The 14,903-nt window shown below is 40.8% G+C and overlaps 1 protein-coding gene across 1 annotated transcript in view; it reads left to right on the top strand.

The window, feature by feature from the left end:
• The first annotated feature begins 395 nt into the window (after nucleotides 1–395).
• thsd7ab (thrombospondin, type I, domain containing 7Ab) overlaps nucleotides 396–14,903 on the top strand; it is a 76,429-nt gene continuing 61,921 nt past the window's right edge. Inside the window, exon 1 of the mRNA XM_010797632.1 lies at nucleotides 396–727. Coding sequence (XP_010795934.1) covers nucleotides 577–727 — 151 coding nt within the window. The 5' untranslated portion in view covers nucleotides 396–576. The remainder of the gene's footprint in view (nucleotides 728–14,903) is intronic.

The following is a 14,903-nucleotide window of genomic DNA, read 5'->3' as shown; positions in this document are numbered from 1 at the left end:
AGAAGAGCAAATGAGGGAGCGAATAGGAGACGAAGTGAGAGAGTGAGCGGGAGCAAGCGAGAGGGAGGGAGGCGAACAACACTGCAGACACTCGCCCACTGTCACTGCTCCACAGCCAGAGGACAGAGGCAGCCACGGCAACAGTGGGAGCGGATACGATGGAGGAGGGAGACCGAGGCGTCCATCTGCAGCTCGCTCACTGACAGCCTCTCTGGGACCTTCCTGCCAAGTTAGGAGCAAAACAAAAAGAGAGGAGAAAACTACTCTCTCTGTCCTTCACAAGACCAAGTACCGGACCTCAACTCGTGCAGGACTGAATACACACACCCCACACACACACACACACACACACACACACACACACACACACACACACACACACACACACACACACACACACACACACTCCTTTCTCTAACACTCACACTCTTACTCACACCCTCACTCTCTCAAACAAGCACTCTTCACTTCTAGTTGCCTTTTTGGACTAGTGTGTTTTTTATTTTTTGTTTTTTTCTACACTGCCGTCACTGACCTTCTGAGCTGAGTGGATTTACTTTTATCCTGTGGCGGACCATGGGGCTAGGGTGGAGGGGTGCAGCAGGGACCCTCAGAATAAGGACAGAGGGGAGCTGGTACCTTTTGGTGACATTGCTGCTGCTCTGTGGTTTCTGGGAGGCTCACGCTCAGACAGACGATGAGAAGTCTGTCTACTTCTGGGAAACAGGTACTGCTAAGGCACTAATTACAGATTAAATTGGATCCCTTGTTTGATATGGCATGTTTACAACGGTTGGTAGATGGCAAATTAGTGTGTGCTGTTGGTGCTAATGCGACCTCCCACGCTCTGATCCCGAGATCTGATCATGTGTGTCAGTTCATTATCTGTGAACACATATTCACTGAATGATGGGATAACTTTTAGATTTTAGGTAACCTTAAAAATCAGTGCATCCTTCCGTACTGACATAAAAAAAGTATTTGATCGAGTACACAAACAGACACATTTTCATGCTCAATTAACTTGCACAGGTCTACTATGTTTCCAGATGACACACTTCGGTTGTCTCATAAATGTGTGATTTGAGGTATATGTCTACGCTGCTGAACTTCAAAGATACATACACATGAAAGATGACCCAGAAAGTCAACAGTAGATACGTCTGCTCATTCTGAATCGCATGTAGCACACAGGACAACCGTGATCAATTTTTGAATGGATTACTCTCATCTCCTTGAGTCTCAGGTGATGCACCATTATTGAAACGTTTCCGCTGTGTGTTTCAGCAAGCAGATGATTGATAGGCATTGCTGCACAACAGACCCTGGTGAAGGAAGCAGAGTGGAATTGTTTTTGATGGTATTGATATCAGCGTTGAATTAGCGGGGGGTTGTGTGTGTTTGTGTGTTAGAAATGCATGTACATTATGTGTATGTGTAGACTCATGGGCAGTTACTGTATTTCTATTCTTTGCACATGTGTGTTCTGCACTGCTGTATGAGACTGTCTATGAGTCAACTGACTCACAGTGGGATCCATTCAATTATATTATCACTGTTAACATGCATGGGAAGCCAACTACTAAGCATGATAGCCAGATTTAAGGTTCAAGAGATCAGATGTTGCAGTGATCATTAGCATTGGGATTTATAATGGACACAGCTGAAGAAAAACATCAGGAAGTCCGTTAGCCAAATTCAATTACTTGATTTAATCCTCAATTAGACACAAGTTCTCCGGAGGTTAAGGTGTGCGCTTTGAACTCAAACACAATTAGTCAAACACGATATTTCTCGGTACCAGATCAACTTCTCACACTAACCCTATATCAAACACCCCCGCTCCTCTCGTCCTGCCCTACCTCGCCCAGCACCAGTTCCCTGTGACGTATACCACGTCTCTCCTGTGGTTCTGCATCTTTAAAGAGGATGTAGCTGAGTAAGGAGATTAAAGGAGCAGGGATTTAAAAACCCAGGAAAGACAGCCCAGGGGAAAGACTTGAAGAAGAGAAAGGCCGAGTGAGGACTGCAGGCACATAGAGGGACTAACTTAACCTACATCTATCCTACTGTAGGTCATAGTGATTACGCCTCTCTCCCACGCTGCACCACCTTCTCCCACACTGCATGCTCTTCAACTGGAAAGCTCTAGGCTCTGTGCTTTGAAATGTAATCCGGTGCTTGGAGTTTGTTCACTTCTTCCTAAATAAAAGGTAGCGCTTTGATTTCTGCCCTGGGGTCTTTTTTTTCTGTGCCTCTTTGTTTTTTTACAATTGTCTGTGGAGTATTCAAATCACATTTAGAGCTTTGAAACCAAGTGCTTTACATCAAAATGTGATTATTTCCACTACATTTGCATACTTCTAATTTCCAGTGGAAGCTTGTTTTTTAAAAGAAAAAAAACATTGAATCTGATGATGTTTATGCACATTTTCAGAGTGTGCAGTGGAGGGAATATTCTTGTGGCAAGCAGTGCTCTGATGTTTTGCATAGTGATGAGTCTAGCTGAAATACAGCCCCTGTCTTCAAAACTGTGGGGAATTGGGCCTGCATCGCTTTTATTGCCTTGTGTGAAAATATGATGTATCTGTTTTGGAAGGTGAGACAGTTCAGCGTTTTTTTTGCTCTGAGAATTTTATTCAAATGAGGCCGATAGAGACAACAGCTTCCTCTAGACGCTGCAAGTGATATTTCTGAAGGTGGCAGGCAAACTAACTGAGGAGAAAAAACGAGAATGATTATAGCCACCACGAGGACGGTGGTGGTGATGATGACGGTCATAATGGCTTGCCACAGTTTTCCGGGGCCTATGAGAGATTGCAAGGAGTTTGTCTCCCTCTCATGCGCAATTTTGACACCATTTTTCTTTTTGTCACTTCCCCTCAACTGTGCACTCCCTGCACACTTATTCCTATACATCATTATCGCTCTCTTTCCCTGTCTGGCTATATGTTGTATCTCTATTAAAGAGCCACAGTTTTCACATATAATGCAACAGTAAAATGTGCAAAAAAATTCCAAATCCGCATGACAATGGACCTTACACATTTCCCTACATCCTGCATGTACATGAGAATTGCTAAGTGCCAACACACACACACACACACACACACACACACACACACACACACACACACACACACACACACACACACACACACACACACACACACACACACACACACACACACACACACATTCTGGTACTGTGTGTCTGCTTCATTAAATGCTGTTGTTGGAGCGACAAGGTTGCCAGGTTTGAGCTGTCAAGATCTCACATGTGTGCCCGAGGACAAAGCAATTACAGCTGGCAGGAGGTGATAGTGTATTCAAGCAAACAAATAATGTAACTCAATATCTTGGCATTCTCTATCTACTCGACTGTAAGTGTTTCTGGTGCAGTTTCATGATGAATTCAACATTGTTATCGAGGTTAAGGCTTGCATCAACAGGTGCCAAGTAATGTATCAATGATGTTTGACGTCCCAATCTGATCTCTGTTTATTAACTCCCACCCTCGCTAAATGCGGGACCCATAATCTTTTCTGCGATCTAGATTATCTATCATTCAGATTAAGAATGACGATCCTGGCCCCTGATCAACCCAATCTTAAGTCTCTACTCTTTGGGTCAAGTCAAACTTCTCAGCAGGTGCCTCTCGACGTCGTAGACCTGAAAGATTATGCACAGGTTATCAAACTAAATTCTCCAACGTACAACTTACTTTGCAAACATGTTTGTGTGTGTTATTAGCTGGTAACAATTGGATTTGAATTATAAATCGATACAGATCCACCCACACAACATCTTGAAACACATCTTAGAAAACAATTCAGGTTGCTAAACAGGCTTCTGATTTGCAACCTTTTACATGCTTTGCTTTTTAAAGATGGACACTATTTTCTGACATTTTATCGACCTGGAGACATTTTTATAAGTTCTCATTCATTCATTGTTTCAAAAACTAAAAGTAAGAAAAGACAATAACAAATATTCTTGGCAGATAGTCTCTTAAGCCCCACGGACCCGTATCCGGGGACGAAATCGGGTCATTTGAAGGAAACAACGTCTAAAGAACCTTCATATTTAATAAACTATGAATGTTTTATATACATATAACGGAAAAAACTAATTTAACTGATCTTTTTCCTTTTTTTATTTTTTTAAAACTCTAAATGCTAACACTGACCATCTGAATTAGCCCCGAGCGAAAAATGCTANATTTTGTTCTGTAGACATGAGTTACACAAAAGATTTTTGATGTTTGTGTAGAGAATTGTAACTTCAGTTAGAGAGTTGTGTGATCTGTTTTGCAAACACTGCTTAGCATCTGCATTTTGTGCGATATCAATGATAAATAGTATACTGTTGTAGAGAAATGGTTTTCTGTTTCGATGGCTGTGCTGTTGGTTTGATGAAAGGAATTTTGATTCTAAATAGTGGGTTTAGCGATTGAGAAAAACTGTAACCAATTAAAATAACATATTTTTATTTGTACCTATAATGCGATTTACTAGTCTTGATTGTTTCAGTGTAAGAGACATTGCTGTTACATTTGCAAATTCATTTTTGTTGGCGCTTTGAGAACAGGAAGTCAAGAACCATCTTCTTCCATTATATCCAGAGAAGGCCAACGACTCTGACAGCCCGTCCACACGGCGACGTGCGTTGAAGCTTCAACGCTTCTGCCCATTCACTTTGAATGGGGTGACGTCACGCTTTGCCGAACTGCATTGTGGTTCCGTCGCTTCGCTTTGCTCGTGTTGCTCTCTTCAAAAGTAGAGCAATGTTCTACTTTTGAAGCTTTGATGGAAGCATGAAGCATCAGCCAATCAAATCATATGCCAGTACAAGCTCTAGCCCATCAAACTGCGTGCTTGTGTGTCCGGGGCGGGAGATTCATGTGATTGGTTGTTGGTCGAGTTTCAGACACGCCAACCGGCAAGCTTCAACGCACGCCGCCGCATTTGGGTTGATAAACACCACTACAAGTAAGAGGTAGAATAAGTTTTTTCAATTTTGTGGTCATTATGAACATTTGTAAAATAATTATGAGAATTGAGCAAGAACATTGAGGATTAAATAAAAGTGATACTTAAACGGAGCGATGCTTAAAAGAACATACAGGACAGTGGCATGATGCTACTCTGAGATATACAGTATGTGTCTGCAGTAAAGTCAGTGGTCAACAGACAAATGCCCTTTTTATGACACAAGTCTCTCATGACATGTATTGAGGTCATATTGCGATGGCCTTTTTGCTTGTAGCCATGAGTCATGTGGGATGTATGGAAATTGTAGTAGCAGAATTAATGATTTGTGTCATGTCAAGAAGGGGAAAAGTATAACAAATAAGAGATAAAACACAACCCTGTTATCAGTACAAGCTTAGGGAGGCACATAGGGAGACAAACAGCTCACACACTAAAGTAAAAAGAAATGTAAAAACATTCAATGCAATTGAAAATGTTAATCCTCTGATATTTTAATCCTGAATAAATAGAGCTACAGGCTTTAAATATCTAGCACATTCCTGTGCATCTATAGAGGATGAAGAAGAAGGGCACGAGGAGAACAGCCAGTGGCAGTGAGGAGAGGTCACACGTGCCATGATGAATTACAGTAGCCGGGCTTGTCTTGGCTGCTTGTTCATTAATGAGCCCTCTTAGGGGAGTGTGCTGCGACAAAACAAAAGGACACATCAACGGGACATCAATTCTCATCAGCTCTTTACAGTCTGCAGTGTGCCGCTTGTTGTGGATCTGCTTGTGTGCTCTCATAATGGAGTACAGCCTCCCTAATCTTTAAATGACAAAAGCTAATTTGCGTATGTTCTGGTTGCACTCTTTTTTGATTACACTTATAGGACTGGAAATACCAGTGAAACATAAAACAGGCACGATCAGAGTTTTAGTTCATGCCCAACCATTTATCAATCAGTTTGCTATTGTATTGGTGGGAGGGCTGATGCAGTCTTAACATGCACTACGACACACAGTACAATTCACACCTAAAGGATCTGGTTACCAAATTCAACCAATGGGAGGATATTACATTGCACCAACTGGTCCTGTTGTAGTTTATTTTCTGTATTTAGGCAGACAAGTCAGGTTTATACATGATGAAGATTTCCTTCAGTCAATGTTATTATAATGCCTACACTTAGAAATAATTACATATCTAATGTATCCATACTTATAAACAGCCTAGTGACAGAAATGATAAGACTGCATGAGGAACACAATCTGTCACATGCTAACACTGAGCCACCAATAACTGGAGGTGTGGAATTCTCTTCCCTGACTGAAACTACTAAAACACGTTCAAAGCTGCCTGAGAACACATTGCGTTAAAGGCAAATGCCAATTTTCTCTCTATGGATTACAAGTGTGGTTTAAGTGGAATGTAGAGTGTGTGTGTGTGTGTGTGTGTGTGTGTGTGTGTGTGTGTGTGTGTGTGTGTGTGTGTGTGTGTGTGTGTGTGTGTGTGTGTGTGTGTGTGTGTGTGTGTGTGTGTGTGGAGTTGTGTTTGCCAAAAACCGAGTGTGTGAAATGACAACCATGAGTGCAGGCCCACGCCATACTCCCACTGCATAATGGGCAATGCGATAGAAAATGAGGCTAATGGATGAACAGATGAATAGAAATTTGAATCAATGGATAGATGAAGAGTTGGATGGTGTTCAGGATTGTAGGTTCATTTATGCAACCATTAAAAGTAGCAGAAGTTACCTTATGGGTTGAGTCATTAAATGACACCAGAAACCCCTACCTCCCAAACCCAAATACTGTGGATTAAGAGAACATTTCTTTATTTAAGCTTTGGGGGAACATCTTCTGGGAGCTGCTTACTTTTAAAAGGGTTATTATTTATGTTCAGAGTACACCATACATCATCATACTGTACATAACCCTTTGGCATTGAAGATGTTCCCTTGACCTGAATGGTATGCTGAGAAAGGGGAATGTCAACTGTCTTCGCTTGAAAGGCCAGGAGACCGGCAGAGCTTTTACTATAACGAGAAGCATGTTTATGACCCTTTCAGAGAGTGTATGTGTGAATACATGTGTTGTACCTGGGCTAGCTAGCAGCAGTGTGTGTGTCTTTGAAACAGAAACATCCAAGCTGGTTCTAAACTGAAATAGCGATTTCCTTTGTTGGAAAAAACACCTGTACACAATACAATACTAGTGTTATGGCTGTATATCACATACCAACAAGAAAGCTCCTTTTTGAATGCAGAAATGACTGAATAAATAAATATATAATTGCTCTGACCTAATGGTCGTCACTATTATTTTTTGCTTGAATACACCATCACCTCCTGCCACCTGTAATTGCTTTGTCTTCAGGCACACATGGGAAATCTTGACAGCTCAAACCTGGCAACCTTGTCGCTCCAACTACAGAATTTAATGAAGCAGACTCACAGTCAAGACTGTATGCACTTTTGACCTGCAGCCTGATGTACTTTGGACTTGCAACTCCAAATGGATCCTACTGTATCTCCATTAAGCCAATACAGGTGTCACTAAATAAACCAGGACTGTAATCTTTAGAGTTATGACTTCATGTTCTATTATTTGTCTTTTTCAATGTAAGACATTCACACTGTTTTATAACCTTTCAAAGCTAACTCCCTGCCAACTGATGTAATCACTAATTGAATGAAAGTTATTTAACAACTCACACATTTGTTTAAGTAGCCAGCACACCTAGTTGACTGGGTAAGGGTTGCTGAGACAAGTTGTTCTTTACTAAAGAGGCAATACATAACTTTTTTTGAGTTCCAGATCCTCGAATATGAAGATTTGCAGTTTTTTGTAACATCCTTATGAATCATATGTGTGCTTTAACAAGTCTCTAACGAGGCTTTGAACTATACCTTAGGCTTTCTAAACTTTTGACTTGTTTTCTAGACCAAACAGTTAAACCATTTATCAACAAACTTTTAAAAGGAAATGTCTTCCCTGTAGGTAAATAAATGTACGGGAGGGAAGTGACCACCAAAGCACTTACAGATATGGCAGACACAGCACCAGGCTGTCTGCTGTAGACATGCGGAGGTCCTGAGCCAGATCAACCTCTGGGATATTCATATACGGCCAGCCCAGCCCGGGGCCATCTGTTGCCCGCCCTCTAATCCAGGGGCTTGTCACTGATGATTAGCCGGCCGTTCTGTCACTCTCCCTCAGCGTCTACCATTATATACAGTATTTCTGCTTTATTATGTCAATACTAGTGTTATGGCATGGCGTAGAGTGCTCTTAGCCTAGATGCATACAAATCCTCTATGCTTTATCTCGTTATCTTTGTCTCTCCCCCTCCCTCCGTCTTTATTTCAGGACTATTGTGCTGTTGTTAGGGCTTAAATGAAGACATGCACACTCTCTTTTGACTCGACTTGTCTACAAATTAACCACCTTCTCCAATTTCTGTGGCCATGTACATCTTTAATATAGCGATGGATGTCTTTTTTTTGGCACAAAAGACATCAAATGCAGATAGATTTGAGCAGCAGTTTCAAGGATAAAGCACCTACTGCTTGAATGCAAATGAGGTCAATAGCATCAATCAAGTGTATAATTGAAGGATTTACTACCAACTTGACTTTTAAAATCTGTTTGAAATCCTTTTCTCTCAGATTGTGAGCAATAAAATGTGCCTGTAAGTGTGAAGGTTGACTCTCTGGAGAGGGTAACAGACATGGTCATAGTTTAGAATAAAAAATAACTAGGTAGACAGATTTCAGTGAAATTTGGTACAAATATAAAGGTACTATAATATGAAAATTCAATACAGTAGTACAGTAATATGATACGATCATACTTTGGCTGATCAAGTCTGAGCAGCAGCGCCAATTGTAACAATTGTGTGAGTCCAAAAACAAGCAAACATTTTTAATAATATGACAGTTATTGCAGATATTAGTATATGTTCATTTCCCTTCAAAGTACATTTGATCTGGGATTCATTTTAGGATTGACTATTGCACAAAAGAGTAACAATTCATATTAGGAAACACATTGATGTTGATGTGTGGTGCAGTGGGTTATGCGTTGGTGTTCGGATCAGGTTCAAACCCCACTGCAGTCAGCATGTCGTTGTGTCCCTGGGCAAGACACTTCACCCGAAATTGCTCCTGTGGGGATTGTCCACAGTATTGAGTATGGATAACTTTGGATAAAAGTGTCTAACAAGTGACATGTAATGTAATGTTCTAAGGATGTATTGTAACCAATCTGATGGTCTAACATTATTGTTCTAATATAACTAATTCTTGCATACTAGAAAGTTATATCTTGCTTACTGATTGTTTGCTCGATATTGTAATCATAATACCAGGTAGCTTATTGTCATTTTGAGCGTGTTATCAGACCGACATTAGCGATTAGCTCAAATCACTGCTATGCAGACAGACAAAGCTGCTAGCTACAGTTCATTACTGTTCTCTAATCACTTTGCATCTGCTTTGTAGCATTGTGCAGTCAAATTTACCTAAAACTCAAGCACAACATGTACAAGTCAGAAGCGAGAGGGTCAGCCTTATTGTACAGACCATCAAATCAGGGATTGGCAACTACTGTCACAAACAATTACCTAAAGCCACTGTCCTGTCACTGTTGCTTAGGGGCACTCTGAGGAATTACTGCACCATTGTTACTCAACAAACCAAGAACACATGGTCCAAAAACAAGCATAAAATCCTTCAAAAATGGGGTCAAAACTGCAGCAGTGAGAAGTGACTTTTAACAAAAGAGCAATGCTATTATATAAGATACAAACCAGTAGCAGCTCAGTATATAATGAAATGTTGTCATGATACTTAGCAATATTTAATGGCTTTGATATATGATTATTTAAACACATGGTAGATTATAGCTGTCTATCTACTGTATGTATATAGTTTATCACATGATCTTATGATGAATTAATCTTCTTGCTGCACAGCGATTCAGTTCCACATCAGCTTACCCTCGCAACAACACTGAAACTACTATCCAACAAGAAGATTTTATGTTGAAAATGGACTTTAACATATGCCCATGTATTCCCAACAGCAGAGTAAAAACAACATGGCCAGTGTGAGAGATGAAGGATAGGGCTGCTGTTCGGTCAGGAGAATATTTACTCCTGAGCTTCCTCCATCTCTACGGCTTTATTAGAGTAGCATCAGTGGAGGCAGCACCCCCTCTAAATGTCACTGCTTTCTTCAATGACGCCGCTATTCCTTTCAGCCCAGTGAAGCTGCCTCGTTACCTCTCATGGGAGTAAAAGGCCTGTTTTGAATACCAGTCCCTGACCACGAAAATACTCGGCTTCCTCAATGTGGGCACAGGACATGTTTGTTTTTCAACTAGTGGTTCACTGCAGACTTGAAGAGTCCCCACAGGGACGTGACCGCTGTGAAACACAAGCCCTCCATTTATTTTTAAAGAAGACTGGTATTCATACCGGATTATAAGGAATGAGTGGGGTAATACTCCGGTACTACCCCAGTCATGCCATGAATAAAAACAGCATCTAGCCCCAAAAGGCCCTTGAGGGAGTTACCTAACGGCTTACCCGTTAGCTAATTGTAGTAAATGAATAGACATTGTAGGTTTTACATCAAAATGTCCATATAAAGATGACTGAATGTACGAGTAGATCAGACTTCTATTATATACTAATCTTTTACAGCAGCTTGTTTCCCTTTGATTTACGAGGTCAAGGCTGATAATCAGGGAAAAAATCATCCCCACATAACTCTATCTAAATAAATCTATCACTGATCTGCTTATTCACATAATGTCACTGCACAACATACACTGTAGTGTAGCTGACACAGTGCCTCATCTATAATATGTGATGAGCTATTTGAATATGGTGGAATAAGGCAGCAGGAATCCTCTTATGTCATTCTAAATAAAGTTTTTAGGATGAAGTGTAATCTCTAATCCTGCCATGCCTCCTATATCAGTAAAGGCCAGGTTTTAGTGTAAGCTCTACCAAACTCTGGCATCTCTTTGGCATCTTTTTCCAAAAGATGAATTGGCTATTTTAAAAACACAGTAGGTTTGAGTGAAAGAGGGGGGCGGGGGTATAAAGCCATAAAACAGGTCAGGGTCGAAATGTGACGTACTGTGCAGCTATTACTTTTAAAAGCAAGTGCAATGTCACTGTACACTATTGGCCAGCTCTGTATCAATTTCCACAGGGGTGATGCTCAACCACAGATCACTGGAGCTTGAGCATCACTGTTCCTGTTTCAGTGAAACAAAAACTAACTTTGAAAAATATCTTCCTTCCTCTTTTAGGCATAGAGCTGCTGAGGCCAAATAGCTGTCGTTTCCAGAGAAAGACTCCACAGGCTGCTGACTGCTCACTTTCTGATGGTTGTAGGGCCAAACACAAACAACAGACACAATTAGCCTCCATTTCCACTCCAACTGAACTAGTAATGAAAAACAAAAACACAAGCATACGGAATTAAAATAAACCCCATTGGCATACTGTGTAATGAAATATGAAAATCCCAAGGAAATTGTCTTAATTTATATGCATGGCCTAAATGTGTTTCCTGTTGCTAAGGAATTTAAACAGAGCCTGGCCAATTACCTACCAGACTCTTGTTGGCCTTCAGGTGCTATGCTAATTAGGGTCATAGAGGGTCACGTTGTAATGCACTCACCAAAATGAGGCAGGACTCTCCAGGGGGTTTTCTTGTTTTGGAACGATGCCAGTCACAATCCTGCTGATATCAAAAAGCCCCTTCATCAAACCTTTGTTTGTGTTTCTATTTAAGACAACTGTCAGTGGCAATGTGGGCGCACGTATTAGCAAACAGCTATTTAAAGGAAAGGATTTCAAGGTGTACAGAGAGAGCCCAATCTAATTTAGGCCTGGGATAATGGGTGAGGCTGGCGACCAGGTTAGTTGAGGACTTGAGTCAATCAAGTATGCCGCCAAAAAAATCGTGTTATGGAATCAGAAAAAGGGAGAATATTTAGCCAAAGTCACACAGATACAATTAGATGATTAGATGAATTAGTTCTCTAACTTTTGGTTAGATCTATATCTCAAGGCTCTACTTTTCAACTGTTTGTTACAATCAGTTTGGCTGAGGGTGTTTTGCCATATTAATGACCTTGGCTTTCTGTATTGAACTTGTGAACCTGTCATAACCATTCTCCCTCAATTTCCTGGATGGCCTTTTCAGTTGGTCTGTTGTACTGTAATAGCAGGTGATTGTGCAAGAACCACTAACAATCCTCAGTGAGGGTGACATCCTTCACTGCTAGTGCCTCGCTGAAAAGAGGAATGTATTCGTCTAACAATAGCCTGTCAGCCACGCTCGCCCTTCCCATGCATTGAAAGGTGACATCGGCGGGACGAGGTGACACACATCGCTGCGTTCAGAGCGCTGAAAGCTGAAGTGGTCTTCATTGTATGATAATGTGTAGGACTGAAGCTCCATTGTCTCTGCAAAGAGACATGTCATTACAGATGCAGGGCTGACAAATCTATAGGGCTGGTACATTTAAACACTCACCCATATAGACTGATTATTTGAAATGGTCTCATTTGCACATCTTATCCTGTTAGGACCCAAGCCTGTTTTTCAGGTTTCAGGCTCGAAAATGACATTCCCAGAACAAATGACCATATCTTCCCTTCTAAAAGGGTTAAATTAATAATCTTTTTTCTCAAAGTAATGATAAACCTGTGAGTTGGATGTAGAAGAGTTAGAATCAATATAGATGTTTTTTATTTAAAAGAAAATCAGATTGAACATGCTAAAAAACTGTAAATTATAGTGTCCGTCCAAAAGATATTTTGTACTTATAGTGAAAACTAACCTTGGATGATGGGTTAGTAGACTAAAAGCTTTAGAAATCCAAAGTACAACAGATAATAAGTACCCTGTATCAAGATTGATGCAAAACAAGTGATATTTGACCTTTTTAGACAGATTTAGCCAAAAGAAGCTCTTCTGGGGCCATTTGGGTGGATTTTTCATCTCTGGCCCCCCTTGCTCGATTTTGACATGTGACATCTCTTCCTGACCGATAGAGCCAATAGAATCGAAGGGAAATCGTCCCATAGACTCTCATGTTAAAAAAAAAAGGTGGCGTCTTTGCGCATGCAAGCTATCTTCAGAGCGTAGGAATATCCCTGCTCTGATATCTTGAAACAGAAAAGCAGTTTTATTGCTTATGGATTATCAGAACATTTCAAAGGGGACACAGACACATTGGATTAACCTATGGATTAACTACACCATCGTTTTTATCGTTTTAATGCCATTGAAAACCAGTTTTGACCAGACAAAGACCAAGGTAAGCCTTGCTAGCGTTTTTGGCTACCTAGCGCGACATGTTTTGATGTAGGTTTTTGTTATTTTCTCCGTGAATTTGTAATCTTTGAGTGTTGAGATGGGTACCAATAGTCTCCTTACGATCATAAACGATGTGTTGGATGTGCACTTTATGTTACTCTGAGAACTGGGGTTACGTAAGTAACCTATAGTTCTCATTCATAACACTCCGTTCGATGTCTCACTATGGGATATTNTAAGACAGGATCCCCCCAGTTAACATGTCAATAAAAAAAGTCTCCCATGGCAGTGTAATCTTGATTAAAACCTGGCTTATGGCACTTTGATCAGGGTCAACCATGGGAGACTTTTTTTATTGACATGTTAACTGGGGGGATCCTGTCTTAAAGGACAAAAATAAATGTCTTAAAGTTGTTTAAGGGCCCAGGAGCTCTTGAACCACAACTAATTACAAGACAAAGCTTTGGAAAATGCCATCCATCACCTCCATGTTTCTCCCAGTTAATTTTTCCAAAAGGGCCTCATTGGAAACCCAGTGTTAACGGGGAGAAAGGGGAAGAATAGCTTTGCTTTCTCTTAGAAGCAGTGAAAAATTGCCCACTTGCAACAGGCATTCACCCATTTCCTGGCACGCTCTCGTACTCAGGATGAGAAGTTTTGTGGAATTACAGCCGTGCCAGAAGTCCTTTAGAGGGCACGCCGCTGTGCGCTCCAGACTTCCTTTCTTTTAAATGAAAAACTCAACCTACAATGATCTCACACTGTTAGGTATCATCAATCTGTGGAGGTTTCTAGTTTTATTTCATATTTTTGTGATTGAGTGTTGTAATTTAATTTTCTGGGTTACCTGCTCCCCTCCAACCAGCTTCCTTTTCTTCTACTTCAGTAAGTGATTTCCTGTTTCCCAGAATGACTTTCAACCGTCCTCAGAGAACCATATCTTTCTGAGTTCGTATAGAGAGCCAAAATGATAACAGAGCAATAGTCTTTATAGTTGACAATATGCAAGTCTATGGAGGCAAGGATCTTTTTTATTCGAATTAGATTTCCTGCCAGAATGAATTTAATTTGAGTCAAATCTCCTGTATTCCTTTACTTTGGAGCTGTTATTAAAAGTGACTAAACAAACACATTGCACATCTTCTTTCCTTTTACCTGCAGAAGGCAAGGATAGAGCTTGCTGTGATTGAGAAATAACGCTGAACATTCCCTTTGGGATTTTTAGGGCTTATATCTCTTACATCTCCCCAGGCGTGTTATCCACGTTCTCCGTCACTTAGCCGGTTGGGATTCAGCAAGCAGCGGTTTGTTCAGATTTAATTGGATAACACCTCTTGCATTTATCGGCCCTATCTTGATTATTGGTGAAATAAGTATGTGAAATAAGAATATAGACATAACGAAATGTTCATCCCTGTGTACCTACGAGGATCCTAAGCTCTGTGATACAGTGTTTCATTAAAAGTTCTCATTAGCTGACAGAAGACCCAGCCGTCCTTCAGCCGGGCACACCTGCCTCAGTGTGTGTGTGTGTGTGTGTGTGTGTGTGTGTGTGTGTGTGTGTGTGTGTGTGTGTGTGTGT

The sequence above is a fragment of the Notothenia coriiceps genome, unplaced genomic scaffold, assembly GCF_000735185.1.
Source record: "Notothenia coriiceps isolate Sejong01 unplaced genomic scaffold, NC01 NC01_scaffold00038207, whole genome shotgun sequence".
Taxonomy (NCBI): domain Eukaryota; kingdom Metazoa; phylum Chordata; class Actinopteri; order Perciformes; family Nototheniidae; genus Notothenia; species Notothenia coriiceps.
The sequence above is the reverse complement of the archived record's forward strand: the minus strand, read 5'-3'. Positions and strand labels throughout refer to the sequence as shown.